The sequence below is a fragment of the Bos javanicus genome, chromosome 11 (assembly GCF_032452875.1).
Source record: "Bos javanicus breed banteng chromosome 11, ARS-OSU_banteng_1.0, whole genome shotgun sequence".
In the NCBI taxonomy this organism is placed as follows: Eukaryota; Metazoa; Chordata; class Mammalia; order Artiodactyla; family Bovidae; genus Bos; species Bos javanicus.
In genome coordinates this window covers 45,654,893-45,668,842 of record NC_083878.1, presented here as the reverse complement: position 1 = coordinate 45,668,842, position 13,950 = coordinate 45,654,893, and the positions used below count along the sequence as shown (strand labels likewise).

The window sequence follows — 13,950 nt, the reverse complement described above, 5'->3', positions numbered from 1 at the left end:
AGAAGGAAATGGAAACCCACTCCAGTGTTCTTGCCTGGAGAATCCCAGGGACGGGGGAGCCTCGTGGGCTGCCGTCTATGGGGTCGCACAGAGTCAGACATGACTGAAGCAACTTAGCAGGACCTTGTGAACTACCCTGTCAACACAGCTTTTATAGTTGTAGTTACAAAACATGGCCACAAGGCAGCAGCATTTCTTCATGCCCCACTTTTTTTTTTCTCTTTTTTTTTACCTTTTCCACTCTTCATTGTCATTTTATATTGGAGTAGGGCTTCACTCTTGCCTGGAAAATCCCATGGACCGAGCAGTCTGGTGGGCTGCAGTCCATGGGGTCGCTAAGAGTCAGACACTACTGAGAAGCTTCACTTTCACTTTCATGCATTGGAGAAGGAAATGGCAACCCACTCCAGTGTTCTTGCCTGGAGAATCCCAGGGACGGGGGAGTCTGGCGGGCTGCCGTCTATGGGGTTGCACAGAGTCAGACACGACTGAAGCGATTTAGCAGCAGCAGCAGGGCTTCCCAGCTGGCACTAGTGGTAAAGACCCTGACTGCCAATGCAGGAGACATAAGAGATGTGGGTTCGATCCCTGGATCAGGAAGATGCCCTGAAGGAGGACATGGCAACCCACTTCAGTATTCTTGCCTGGAGAATTTCATGGACAGAGGAACCTGGTGGGCTGCAGTCCATGAGGTTGCAAAGAGTCTGAACATGACTGAAGTGACTTAGCACAACGCACATAGTTTTAGTATCCCTTGATGGCTTAATCTTGTATTTTGGGGTTAATGAATTATAGTTCCATGGGGTCTTCTCATCTTATTTGTTTATTCCCACAGTTCACGAAAAGATCAATTTCACAGATTAAAAGTAGGAGACAGTAAAACCTTTGTGTGGTCATTATATAAATGGCCACAGTTTTTAGAGTCCTTATTTAAAGAACAAATTGTTTTGTTACCTTTGGACAGTTAGGATACTATGGCCGTTGAATGATTGTCACTGGGCAGGCAGTGTCTCTACTACTACTAATGCTATTAATAGAGGTCATGTTTTTGACAAATAGGTGGAGTTTGTCATTGCAGAGCTCCTTTTACTCTTTTAACCTTTCCTGGGTGCATACCTGTGTTGGGTTAACAGTATCGTTCATAAATAATTTCATGCTGAAGTAGTGAAAGTGTTAAGTTGCTCAGTCACGTCTGACACTTTGGGACCCTGTGGACTGTAGCCCTGAAGCTCCTCTGTCCATGGAAGTGTCCAGGCAAGAATACTGGAGTGGGTTTCCATTCCTTTCTCCAGGGGAGCTTCCCGACCCAGGGATCAAACCTGGGTCTCCTGCATTGGCAAGGTGGATTCTTAACCATCTGAGATACCACGGAAGCCCAATGTAATGCTGCTGCTGCTAAGGCGCTTCAGTCGTGTCCAACTCTGTGCGACCCCATGGACTGCAGCCTACCAGGCTTCTCCGTCCATGGGATTCTCCAGGCAAGAACACTGGAGTGGGTTGTCATTTCCTTCTCCAATGCGTGAAAGTGAAGTCGCCCAGTCGTGTCTGACTCTTAGCGACCCCATGGACTGCAGCCTACCAGGCTTCTCCATCCATGGGATTTTCTGGGCAACAGTACTGGAGTGGGGTGCCATTGCCTTCTCCCAATGTAATGCTAAGTTACATTTATTTATTGTTAAATAATAACAGTTGATGATATAAACTTAGGCAAGGAGAAATACTTCTTGTTACTCATTAACATTATTGCTTCTATTATTTAAAAGATTAGTCCAGTAATTGAGCAATAGGTAGGTTTATTTACTATTGGTATTAAGGAAATGTTTTTGAGCTTTACTGCTTTCTTAATTGAGTTGCTTTTAGGCCAACTGTGGTGGTGTTTCGGAGAAGGCAATGGCACCCCACTCCAGTACTCTTGCCTGGAAAATCCCATGGATGGAGGAGCCTGGAAGGGTGCAGTCCATGGGGTCGCTGAGGGTCGGACACCACTGAGCGACTTCCCTTTCATTTTTCACTTTCATGCATTGGAGAAGGAAATGGCAACCCACTCCAGTGTTCTTGCCTGGAGAATCCCAGGGATGGGGGAGCCTGGCAGGCTGCCGTCTATGGGGTCGCACAGAGTCGGACACGACTGAAGTGACTTAGCAGTGGTGGTATTTATTTTTTACTCTCTAGTGAAGATTGTATCTGTTTGTAAAAGGCTGTGTCTTTTAAGATTAACTCCTAAAAATACATTATGATTTATGGGGTTTTGGGGCTTTTTAAAAGTTGAATTAAAATTCATTTCCTGAACAATCAGCTATCAGCAGGCTCGTTAGGCTTGTCACCTCTACCTACAAACTTCTATTTTGCCACATAGATGAGTTTGTTCTGATAAACTGTTTGTAACTCATCTGGTTTTGGATAATTTAACTTCTCTTTGTTAAAGTTTTGCTAGTTGAATCATTTTGCTGAAGGTACAAAGGATAATCTGTGCTTTTTGTTACTTTTTTCTTTCATCGTTCCTTTGCAGCATTTTCTCTATAGCACCAAATATTATTCAAATTTCTATCTCCTATACTTTGAATGTTTCAGTAAATGTTTAATTTGGTTGTGCTAGTATCATGGGGAAAGGAGTGGGATAGATTTGGTTCATGGCATTCACAAATTACGGTGCTTTATTTAAGCTATGCTGTGATTTATCCAAGCACACTCTCTGGTATGTGACCTTGTTATGACTTGTTTCCCCTCACACAGCACTTACAAATAATTTTAGGTATTTTGTTATATTATTTGAGGGAGATGACAGGCGGTGTGTGCGTGCTTCATGGCCTTATTAAGAACTCTTATCACTAAATCCTCCTTTAGTTCTTAGAGTTCATAAGAATTTTCATATAGAGACCATATTCTTAAAATAGAAAATGTAGCCCATTTCTTTCCATCCCAGAGTTTACATCTTGACCTAATATTTTTATGGATAATGAGGATGCTTACTTTTATTCCTTTTTAGGGTTTGTTGAAGAGGATGTTATATGTAGATGCTTTTGAACTGTGGTGTTGGAGAAGACTCTTGAGAGTCCCTTGGACTGCAAGGAGATCCAACCAGTCCATTCTGAAGGAGATCAGCCCTGGGATTTCTTTGGAGGGAATGAGGCTAAAGCTGAAACTCCAGTACTTTGGCCACCTCATGCGAAGAGTTGACTCATTGGAAAAGACTCTGATGTTGGGAGGGATTGGGGGCAGGAAGAGGGAGACGACAGAGGATGAGATGGCTGGATGGCATCACCGACTCGATGGACATGAGTCTGAGTGAACTCTGGGAGTTGGTGATGGACAGGGAGGCCTGGCGTGCTGCGATTCATGGGGTCGCAGAGTTAGACACGACTGAGTGACTGAACTGAACTGAATTGATTGATACACAGTATATATTAATGTTTAACATATAGATTATATGTTTAATATATTTAAATATATTTAACATATTTATATATATATAATATATAATTAAATAATGTATAATATATTATATATAAACATGGACTTCCTTGGCAGCTCAGATGGTAAAGAATCTGCCTGCAATGCAGGAGACCCAGTTCAATCCCAGGTTCAGGAAGATCCTCTGGAGAAGAGAAGTGAATAGCAACCCACTCCAGTATTCTTGCCTGGAAATCCCATGGACAGAGGAGCCTATAGTCCATGGGGTCACAAAGAGTGACTAACATCATCATCATCTATACATAATATACATGTATATATATTATACATATATATAGTCTAAAAAGGCATGGAAATGCACTCTGCTACTCACATTGTGTGGTGAGCATCTGATGCCAACTCAGGGCTGGATTTTTATTGCTTCTAATGAAACTCTTTCATCCTATTTTCAGATTTCTAGTTCCTTTCCCTTTTTGCTGAGAAGCAAATTTTGTGAAACCAAGCCAGGAACTGTGGAAGGGAACACGTGGAGTGTCCATTAGTAAAGCCCAGATGCTGCCGGGAACACCACTGACCTGTACTCCCGCACTGACAGCAGACAGACTCCACCTTCTGCCATTGGATCAAGGGAGCTAGGGATGAAGAATGTGATGAACTGCCCCTCAGTGACCCTCCTACTAGTCAGCCAGGTGACTCAGACCCGGTTCTGTTCTGGGAATAAAGAAATACTACCCTCACCATTTCCTCCTTACATTTGAATGTCACGTCACTGCAACCTCATCTGGCTTCCCAGGTGGCGCTAGTGGTAAAGAATCCACCTGCCAATGCAGAAGACACAGGAGACGTGGGTTTGATCCCTGGGTTGGGAAGATCCCTGAAGGAGGAAATGGCAACACACTCCAGTGTTCTTGCCTGGGAAATTCCACGGACAGAGGTGCCTGGCAGGCTATAGCCCATGGATTTGCAAAGAGTCAGATACGACTGAATGAGCACAAGCTGTGAATTTGTACTTTGGGCTTCCCTGGTGGCTCAGAGGTTAAAGCGTCTGCCTGCAAAGCGGGAGACCTGGGTTCAATCCCTGGGTCAGGAAGATCCCCTGGAGAAGGAAATGGCAACCCACTCCAGTGTTCTTGCCTGGAGAATCCCATGGATGGAGGAGCCTGGTAGGTTACAGTCCACAGGGTCGCAAAGAGTCGGACACGACTGAGCAACTTCACTGAGTTGGTCTGTTTCATATATGTTGTCAAATCTATGTAGAATCCTTTTGATGTTTGTGTATTCCTTGTTTCATTCATAATCTTGATTATTAATGGCTTCTGTCATTTTGTAAGAAGTCTGAATTTCATATTTTCAAAGCCCTGTAGATAGCATAGTTGTGAAAGTGAAGTGAAAATCTGAGTTGTTCAGTCATGTCCAACTCTTTTTGACCCCATGGACTGTAGCCCACCAGGCTCCTCTGTCCATGGAATTCTCCAGGGAATCTTCCCAACCCAGGGATCGAACCTGAGTCTCCTACCATCTGAGCTCACTTTCTCATTTAAAAAAATTTTATTTTATATTGTAGTTGATTAACAATATTGTTAGTTTCAGGTGTACAGCAAGGTGATTCTATTGTACATATACATGTTTCTATTCTTTTTCAAATACTTTTGCCATTTAGATTTTTGCAGATTATTGAGCAAAGTTCCCTATGCTATGCAGTAGGTCCTTGTCATCTATTTTAAATATAGCAGTGTGTACATGCCGATCTATCCCTCCTGCCCACCATTTCCTCTTGCTAACTCTAAGTTTCTGTTTTGTAAATAATTTCATTTGTATCCTTTTTTTTGATTCCCCATATAAGCAATAGTACATGATATTTGTCTTTAACTTGCTTCACTTAGTATGATAATCTAGGTCCATCCATGTTGCTGTATATGGCATTATTTCATTCTTTTTAATGGCTGAGTAGTATTCCCACGTATATTTTGTACCACATCTTCTTTATCCATTCCTCTGTTGATGAATATTTAGGGTGCTTCCATGTCTTGACTATTGTAAACAGTGCTGCAATGAACATAGGGTTGCATATGTCCTTTTGAATCATGTTTTTCTCTGGGTATTTGTCCAGGAGTGGGATTTGCTGGGTGATATGGTAGCTCTTCTTGCCTAGAGAATCCCAGGGATGGCGGGGCCTGGTGGGCTGCCGTCTATAGGGTCGCACAGAGTCGGACACGACTGAAGCGACTTAGCAGCATGGTAGCTCTATTTTTAGTTTCTTAAGTAATCTCCTTACTGTTCTCCATAGTGGTTGAACCTATTTACATTACTAACAACAGTGTAGGAGGGTTCCCTTTTCTCCACATCCTCTCCAGCATTTATTATTTGTAGACTTTTTCTTTGTTCCAAACTTTAAACTTTTTACTTTGTATTGGGGTATAGCTGATTAACAGTGTTGTGATAGCTTCAGGTGAACAGCGAAGGGACTCAGCCATACATATACATGTATTGATTCTCCTGCAAACTCCCCTGCAATCCAGGCTGCCACGTAACACTGAGCTGAGTTCCCTGTGCTGTACAGTAGATCCTTGTTGGTTATCCATTTTAAATACAGCAATGTGCACATGTCCATCTCAAACTCCCTATCTCTTCCCCCACCCTTCCCCTGCAGCAACCATTAATTTCCAAGTCTGTGAGTCTTTCTGTTTTATAAATAAGTTCATTTGTATCACCTCTTTTTAGGTTCTAAATATGAGATGTCATACAATATTCCTCCTTCTGTACTTACTTCACTCAGTATGACTCTCTCTAGGTCCATCCATGTTGCTTCAAATAGCATTATTTCATTCTTTTTAATGGCTGAGTAATATTCCATTGTATGTATGTACCACATCTTTATCCATTCCTCTGTTGATGGACATTTAGGCTGCTTCCATGTCTTGGCTAATGTAAACAGTGCTGTAATGAACACTGGGGTATGTGTATCCTTTCAGATCATGTTTTTCTCTGGACATATCCCAGGAGTGGAACTGCAGGGTATGTTAGCTCTATTTTTAGTTTTCTACAGAACCGCCATACTATTCTCCACAGTGGCTGCACCAATTTGCGTTCTCATCAACAGTGTAGGAGGGTTCCTGTCTTCTCCAGCATTTGTTTGTGGATTTTTTGATGACAGCCATTCTGGCTGGTGTGAGGTGCTATCTTATTGCAGTTATATTTGCATTTCTCCAGTAATTAGTGATGTAGAACACCTTTTCATGAGCCTCATGGCCCTCTGTATGTCCTCTTTGGAGAAATGTCTCTTTAGGTTTTCTGCCCATTTTTGAGTGGGTCGTTTTGATGATGTTAAGCATCACGAGCTGTTTGTAAATTCTGGAGACTAATCCTTTTTCAGTCATATCATTTGCAAATATTTCCTCCTAATCTGTAGACGTTTTATTATTTCCTTTGCTGGGCAAAAGCATTTAAGTAGGTCCCATTTGTTTATTTTTCTATGAGATGGATCGAAAAAGATGTTGCTGTGATTAATGTCAGAGTGTTCTGCCTATATTTTCCTCTAGAAGTTTTATAGTGTTTGGTCTCACATTTAGGTCTTTAATAATTCTGAGCTTATTTTTGTGTGTGGCGTTCATATTATTTGCAGACTTTTTCATGACAGCCATTCTGATTGACGTGAGGTGATACATTGCAGTTTTTATTCACATTTCTCTAATAATTAGCAGTGTTGGGCATCTTTTCATGTGCCCGTTGGCCCTAAGTATGTCTTCTTGGAAAAATGTCTCCTCAGGTCTTCTGCCTCTTTTTGGATGGGGCTTCTCTGGTGGCTCAGACAGTAATTCACCTACAGTGTGGGAGACCTGGGTTGGGAAGATCCCCTGGAGAAGGAAATGGCAACCCACTCCAGTATTCTGACCTGGAGAATTCCATGGACAGAGGAGGCTGGTGGCTACAGTCCATGGGGGTGCAAAGAGTTGACATGACTGAGCAACTTTCAAGTCTTTTGCCTAAATTTTTATTTTTTTGAGCCACATGAGCTGTTTGTAAAATCTGGAGATTAAACTTTTGTCAATTACATCATTTGCAAATAGTTTCTGGCATTCTGTTGGATGTCTTTTCCTCTTGTTTATGGTTTCCTTTGCTGTGCAGAGCTTTTGAATTTAATTAGGTTCCATTTATTTAGTTTTGTTATTTCCATTACTCTAGGAGAGGGATCAAAAAAGATACTGTTGCAATTTATGTCAGAGTGTTCTGCCTATGTTTTCCTCTAAGAGTTTTATCAATACCCCATATCACATTTAGATCTTTAATCCATTTTGAGTTTATTTTTGTGTTAAAGAGTATTATAGTTTCATTTTTTTTACATATAGCTGTCCTGTTTTTCCAGCACCGTTGATTGAAGAGACTCTTCACTGTCCATTCTTGCCTCATTTGTCATAGATTAACTGACCATAGGTGCATGGGTTTATTTCTGGGCTTTTTCTCCTGTTCCATTGATTTATATTTCTGCTGTTGTGCCAGTACCATACTGTTTTGATTACTTTGTAGCTTTGTAGTATACATAGTGTGAAGTCAGAGCGCCTGGTTCCTCCAACTTCATTTTTCTTTCTCAAGATTGCTCTGGCTATTTGGGGTCTTTTGTGTCTCCATACATTGAAAACCACAAAACTGCTACAATTTTTGCTTCAACCATCAAAGGTCTCAGAAAACTTGAGAAGAGAAAGAAAACCTATTCCATTTACCCATGTTTTTACTTTCCATGCTCTTCCTTTCTGATGTCTCAAGGTTCCATTATTATTTCCTTCCTGTTTAGAGAGCTTTTCTTTAGTCATACTTCTAGGGTAGGTCTGCTGGTGAAAACTTCTGTTTTACTTCTGAGAATGTCTCAATTTCCCCTCCCTTTCTGAAGGATATTTTCATTAGAATTCTGGAATGACAGTTCTTTCAGTCCACGAGAAATGTGCCATTCACTTCCAGGCCCCCTGGTTTCTGAGGAACTTGCTGCCATTCTGTGTTTAAGACATCACCACCGGGAGGAAACGAGTCTTCTCTCTGGCCCATTTTTAGGTTCTTTTCCTCCAGCTCTAGTTTTGAGTCTTACTGTGAGGTCTTGGTGTGGACTCCTTTGGTTTTATCTTACGCTTATCAGCATTTTGAATCTGAGCCTTTACATGGCTTTGCCAAAGTCAGGAAACTGTCAGCCCTTTTTCTTGGAACATTTTTTTCAGCTCCCCTTTTCTGTCCCTTGTTCTTTGAACATATTCCATGAAAATCATGGGGAAGAAAGTTGAAGGAATTAACCTCCGAGAATTCTAGATATTAGCAATAAGGAAGGTGAGAATTCTGGAGCCTGGGGCTTTGGGGTTCTCCCAAACGCACTACACAGCCAAACGCCATGGACTCCATGTCTGTGTGCTTTCCTTGCTGACCCCGGGCACTACCAGTAATTCCCCCAAAGTGGTGTGTCACTCAGTTCAGGCCAAAATAATGACAACTGAATATAAGAAGCTATCCTCAGCCCTCTCCCTCTCACACCAAAACACTCCTACTCTGCACGACAAATACAACAAAACCACAGCTTCCCTGGTGTGAGCCCAGAGATTCTGACTGGAAAAACAGGTCTGATTAAAAAGTACACCCCAGGAGATTCTGAAGGACAGACAAGCCTAGGTCACCCTGGTAAGTATGGAAACAAGCACAGTGCCCCCTGCGTCATGCTCTGATCCCTTTGGTGTCCGTGCGGGATATGTCACCACCATGCAGTGCCAACTGACTCAAAAATGTGTCGCTTTAACTCCCTACATGTTCTTCCATTTGTTGTAAGAGGAACTTAGAAAAACCTAACACTAAACTTTGAAAGAATTCTTAGTGAAAGCGGAAGTTCTCAGTTTCTACAGCACAGGTCGGTAATGGCACTTCCTTTTCTCCATCTGGTCTGTGCTCCCAGAGAAGGCGACACAATGATGCTAACCTTGGGTACACACAGCAGAGAACACTGTGTGCACAGTTTCAGCTCACATCCATGCAACAAGTTACATATTATACCAACCTGGATGTTTACAGAACTTTCTTTAAAATCAAATTCACCATTATTTTTTGTAGCCATTCAATCTTTAAAATTAAATTCTCTAATATTTTTCTTAACGTTCAAAGATGCACCATGCAAAGTAGAAAGCCAACTGTTAAAGTGAGCTTAAATTTCTTTTTTTTTTTTTTAGCCTTGGAAGAGCAAGGCCTCAAAAAATTGGGTACACACTCAGAATCGTTCCTCTTAGAAAAATTAGTAAAAGGCAGAAGATTTATATAGTCTGAAGATAAACCAGAGTATGAGTTTCAATATTTTATTAAAATAGCATATTTAACCACTGTTAACCAAGAATATTAATTTTGTCCCACCCACCCCAACCCCATATGCAGCACGACACAGTAGTGATTTCAAATATCCTTGATCGTGATAACCAACAGAAACATTTCAAAGTCAAGTTTGCAACTAAAAACTAGACCTTGGAAAAATTCTGCATTAGAAGAAACATCACAAAGCTCTCGAGCAGAATTCTTTTCTCTGCCTGAGAATTAATGCAGTATGCCACCCCCCTGACATTACTGCCGGTCTGCTTTTTCTCCTCTATGCATAGAATAACGTCTCATTTATAAGTACCCACTTCATAAATAAATCGGCATTTTCACCTCATTTAATGTTCCTTTTCAGCTTCACAAAGAAACCAGTAAATAAAACTGTCGACGACAGTCACGACATAGGCTCTCACAGCAAGATAAAAAACTTGAAAATATGCAGAGATGCATCGACGCTATTTTACATAAAAAGATTTTAAAAAGTGCAAGGCAAAATCTGCAGTTTTTTAGGGGAGTTTTTAGGCACATCCATTTCTTAAAGCAAGCTTCAGTATGAATTCCAGTTTTTTTCTTCATGACACCTGTTTTAGTTAGTCTTTCTTTAAAAAAAAAAAAATACATCCTGTCAAGTCTGAAAAAGGGCATCTATGGTCCCGAAAGGCGAGGTTTTCAGTTATGGCGTGTCCGTCCTTTTTTTATCCTTGCCGGCTTTGGTTTGGGGATATACTGATTATTTGCCTGGTACTCGAGTTCTTTCCGGAAGTAGTGGATGGCTTTGTTTAACCCTTCCTCCAGTGGGACCTGTTTAAAGAGAGGGTGAGGATTAGGGGCAGCCCCCGCCTGCATGGTGCACTAGACCAGCACAGTGCTCCCTTCTCAGAAGTCTCCACGGAGGAAGGTGCTCAGGAAGGCAGCCAGGTAAGAGCCACACACCTGACTCTCCTGGGGACACCCACCCTTTGGACCTTCACCCCTGGGGACCTGACACCCTCTGCTCTGTCACCACCCCCGTGGGACCCAAAAGCCTCTGCATCATCACCCACCCCTCGAGGGACCTGACACCCTCTGCTCTGTCACAGCCCGCCCAACCCCCCGCCCCGGGACCTGACACCCTCTGCTCTGTCACTCCCAGGGAATCGAAACCATCTGCACCTTCAACCCCGGGGAGTCTTCACCCTCCGCACAGGGACCTGGGACAACTGGGCAGCCTCATAATGTGGAGGCCGCCAGAGCAAGTACGGAGCAGGAATCACAGCAGGTGCCCATGTCGTGCAGACACGAAGGACAGGAAAGCAGCAGCCCAAGGGCAGCCCACCTGGAGGACAGTCAGCCCCGGGAACGGGGGACCCTTGCCCCAGGAGGAGGGCAGTTCAAGGGGCAAGGGACCCACCCCCAGGGAGGGGGGCAACCAACCCGGCAGGGACAGATGAACCCACGCTCCAGGTCGGGGCAGTGAGTCTGGGGAGAACCCAGGTCCCAAGGAGAGGACCAGTCAGCCCAGAGAGGACTCACAACCAGGAGGGGGGCAGTCAACTGCGGGGAAAGGGGATGGGGAGGGGGACCCAGGCCCAGAAAGGAGAGCAGTGAGTCCTGGTAGGACAGTCAGCCTGGGGGATAGAGGGACCACAGGCCTAAGGGGGCCAGTCAGCTTAGGGGGAGAAGGGACCCACACCCCAGGTAGACTCAGTGAACCAGGAGAGATGAGGGACCATGCCCCAAGAAAGGGGCAGTCAGCGTGGGAGGACACGGGGACCTTCGCCCGAGGAGGGAGGCAGTCAGCCTGGGGGTATGCACACCTCGGAGATGGGGCACTGAGTCCCGGGGGGACAACCCATGTCCCAGGGAGAGGGGCAGTCTACCAGGAGGAGACAAGGAGAGCTTTGCCCTGGGGTGGAAAGGAGACTTTTGCCCAAGGAAGGGAGCAGTCATCCCCAAGAGGGGTGGGGGACCCAGGTCCCAGAAGGGGGGCAGTCATTCCCAGGGTGGGGGGACAGGGGATTCTTATCCCAGGAAGGGGCAGTCAGCCTGGGGAGGACCCAGGCTGCAGGGTGGTAGGCCGTCAGCCTGGGGACTGTGGGACCTTCATCACAGGAAGGGGCATTTAGCCCACAGGGTATACAGTCAGTCGGGTTGGGCCAGTCAGCCAGGGGGATAGGGGACCCATGCCTCAGGAGGTAGGCAGTCAGCCTGGGGGACCCTCATCCCAGGGGGGATGGCTGAGGGGGCCCCATGCCCTGGGGGGCGGGAGTCAGCCTCTGGAACCTGGGGACACCAGGTCCAGGGGACAGCATTCCTGGCTTGGGGAGCCACACTGGGAGGCCGAAGGCCTTTAAGAGGACGGGAAAAGCTGGGAGGTCTGCAGTTTGCAGGCTTCGGCTTCTCACTCACCCACCCTGCTTGGCCTGCGTGGGGGCCAGTTGGGATGAGGTCAGACAGGTAATGGACACCAAGGTTGGCTCTCCTCACCCATGACACCCTGGCTGAATGGACGGCCAGACCCTGCAGGGTTACTCAGTTCTAAGCCTGCACCGTCGCCCCCTCAGTGCGGCTTTCCAAGTGAAGCCAGCGAAGTGAGACCCTCGATGGCAGATGCCCCAAGAGTCCAGGTCACAACCCGTAATGGAGGAGGAAGGACACAGGCCTGGAGAGGACCCTGCCAGGGCTGCCCCACTTGGCAGTACCCGTGAAGGATAAACATGGGGAAAGGCCTTCTCCAGGGGTGGCGATAGTCCCGACCCCCTCTTACCACTGGCTCCCACCCCAGCATCAGCTTTGCTTTCTTGATGTCTGGTTTCCTTTTCTGGGGGTCATCCTGGGCTTCAGAAAGAAACTGAATTTCACTCCCACTGCCTGAATTTAAGAAAAAAAAAAACAGAATCAGGAACCACTGAGGTGTGATTTTTATACATGAGCGTCAAGTCCCACCTGCACAGGAACACAGATGCAGATGGTGTGATATGTCCTAGTCCCCTCGCTCTGGCTCCACAGGCCTGAGCCACCCTGAGGTGGGTGAGTGGGCAGGCCCCACGCTGACCACCACCCTCAGCCAGCATGGCCTTGCGCCCATTGCCCACACCGCAGATGCTCCGGCGAGCCATCCTCCAGGCATGAACACCCTACCAGAGCCCCTCGCCTGCAGTCAGGCCACCTAACGAGCAGCATGCAGGGGAGTGAATGTGGGCCAGCCCTGGTCAACACCTTACATAGGCCTGGCCACCGACACCCTACAAGAGCCACCCTGAGCCTACACAACGATGTCCAGCCACCCTGGACAGACCACATGCAGAAGGATGGAAGCCTGGCCGGTCCAGCTTCCTTGCTGGGCCCACACCCTGCCAGTCAGCGGAATGAAGACATCCCAGTGACCTCTGGCCAGGCCTGCAGAGGGAGGCCCCACTCCAGGATCTGGAGTGAATAAAACAGCTGCTGTCTGAAGCCACTGGGGTTTGGGGCTGTGTGTCACACAGCCGTCCTCCTGGGATTTACACAAACTTCTCCACTTCAGCGTAAGCACGACCCTGAGGATCTGGTCACATGCAGGCTCCACTCTGGGACATGCGGGCAGGTCTGTGGGTCTGCATTTCTCACAAGATAGTGATGAAGCTGCTGGTCGAAAGGCCTCACTCAGGGTGCCAAGGCCCAGGGTCCAAGGTGAGCTTCCCCACTGGGGAAGGGTGGACAGACCCCCAGTGGAGACGCGGGGGAAGAATGTAAACAGAGGCTGCTGAGATTTCTGTCTGAGGAAGACTATCCCCTGTCCTGTCCGACTGTCCAGGCTGGTAGCTGACAGCTTGGTGCCAGGACAGACCACCCCAGGCACTGTAGCCGGCTAAAGTGGGGGTCTGGACAGGCCCACATCTTGCTCACACAGTTTAGCCAAACCCATTCCAATCTGGTTGTGTCTGAAACTCTGATTTCCTGATCGACCGTGGGAAGCAGACACTCCTGAGACAGGCTCCTGGGAGCCCCAGGACACCTGTGACAAAGAGCACAGCCCGTGGACACCAGCAGCCCACGGACAGCTGGAAATACACAAACTGCTTGTGGCTTAAGAGCACACCCTCTCTGGAGCCACTCCCAGTGTCCACACCACCTGCCCCCTCGGCCAGGGCGGCCAGGATGGCCAGGACTGCATACGGAACCTAAAGCTGGCCACCAGACTCTGTCAGAAGCACACAGGTCAGCATTGCCCTCTTGCTTCCTGAAGTC

The 13,950-nt window shown here is 46.2% G+C and overlaps 1 protein-coding gene and 1 non-coding gene across 3 annotated transcripts in view; both read right to left on the bottom strand.

Moving 5' to 3' along the window:
* Positions 1-9,603: 9,603 nt before the first annotated feature.
* On the bottom strand, positions 9,604-9,715 carry LOC133257914 (U5 spliceosomal RNA). Its single transcript, XR_009739762.1, has one exon. It is a non-coding gene; the product is annotated as a U5 spliceosomal RNA (small nuclear RNA).
* A 622-nt stretch (positions 9,716-10,337) lies between these two features.
* UXS1 (UDP-glucuronate decarboxylase 1) overlaps positions 10,338-13,950 on the bottom strand; it is a 56,583-nt gene continuing 52,970 nt past the window's right edge. For both annotated transcript variants that reach the window (XM_061432551.1, XM_061432550.1), the window contains exons 14-15: positions 12,488-12,591; positions 10,338-10,542 (exon numbers count right to left, since the gene is read on the bottom strand). In XM_061432551.1, coding sequence (XP_061288535.1) covers positions 10,411-10,542; positions 12,488-12,591 — 236 coding nt within the window. In that variant the 3' untranslated portion in view covers positions 10,338-10,410. The remainder of the gene's footprint in view (positions 10,543-12,487; positions 12,592-13,950) is intronic.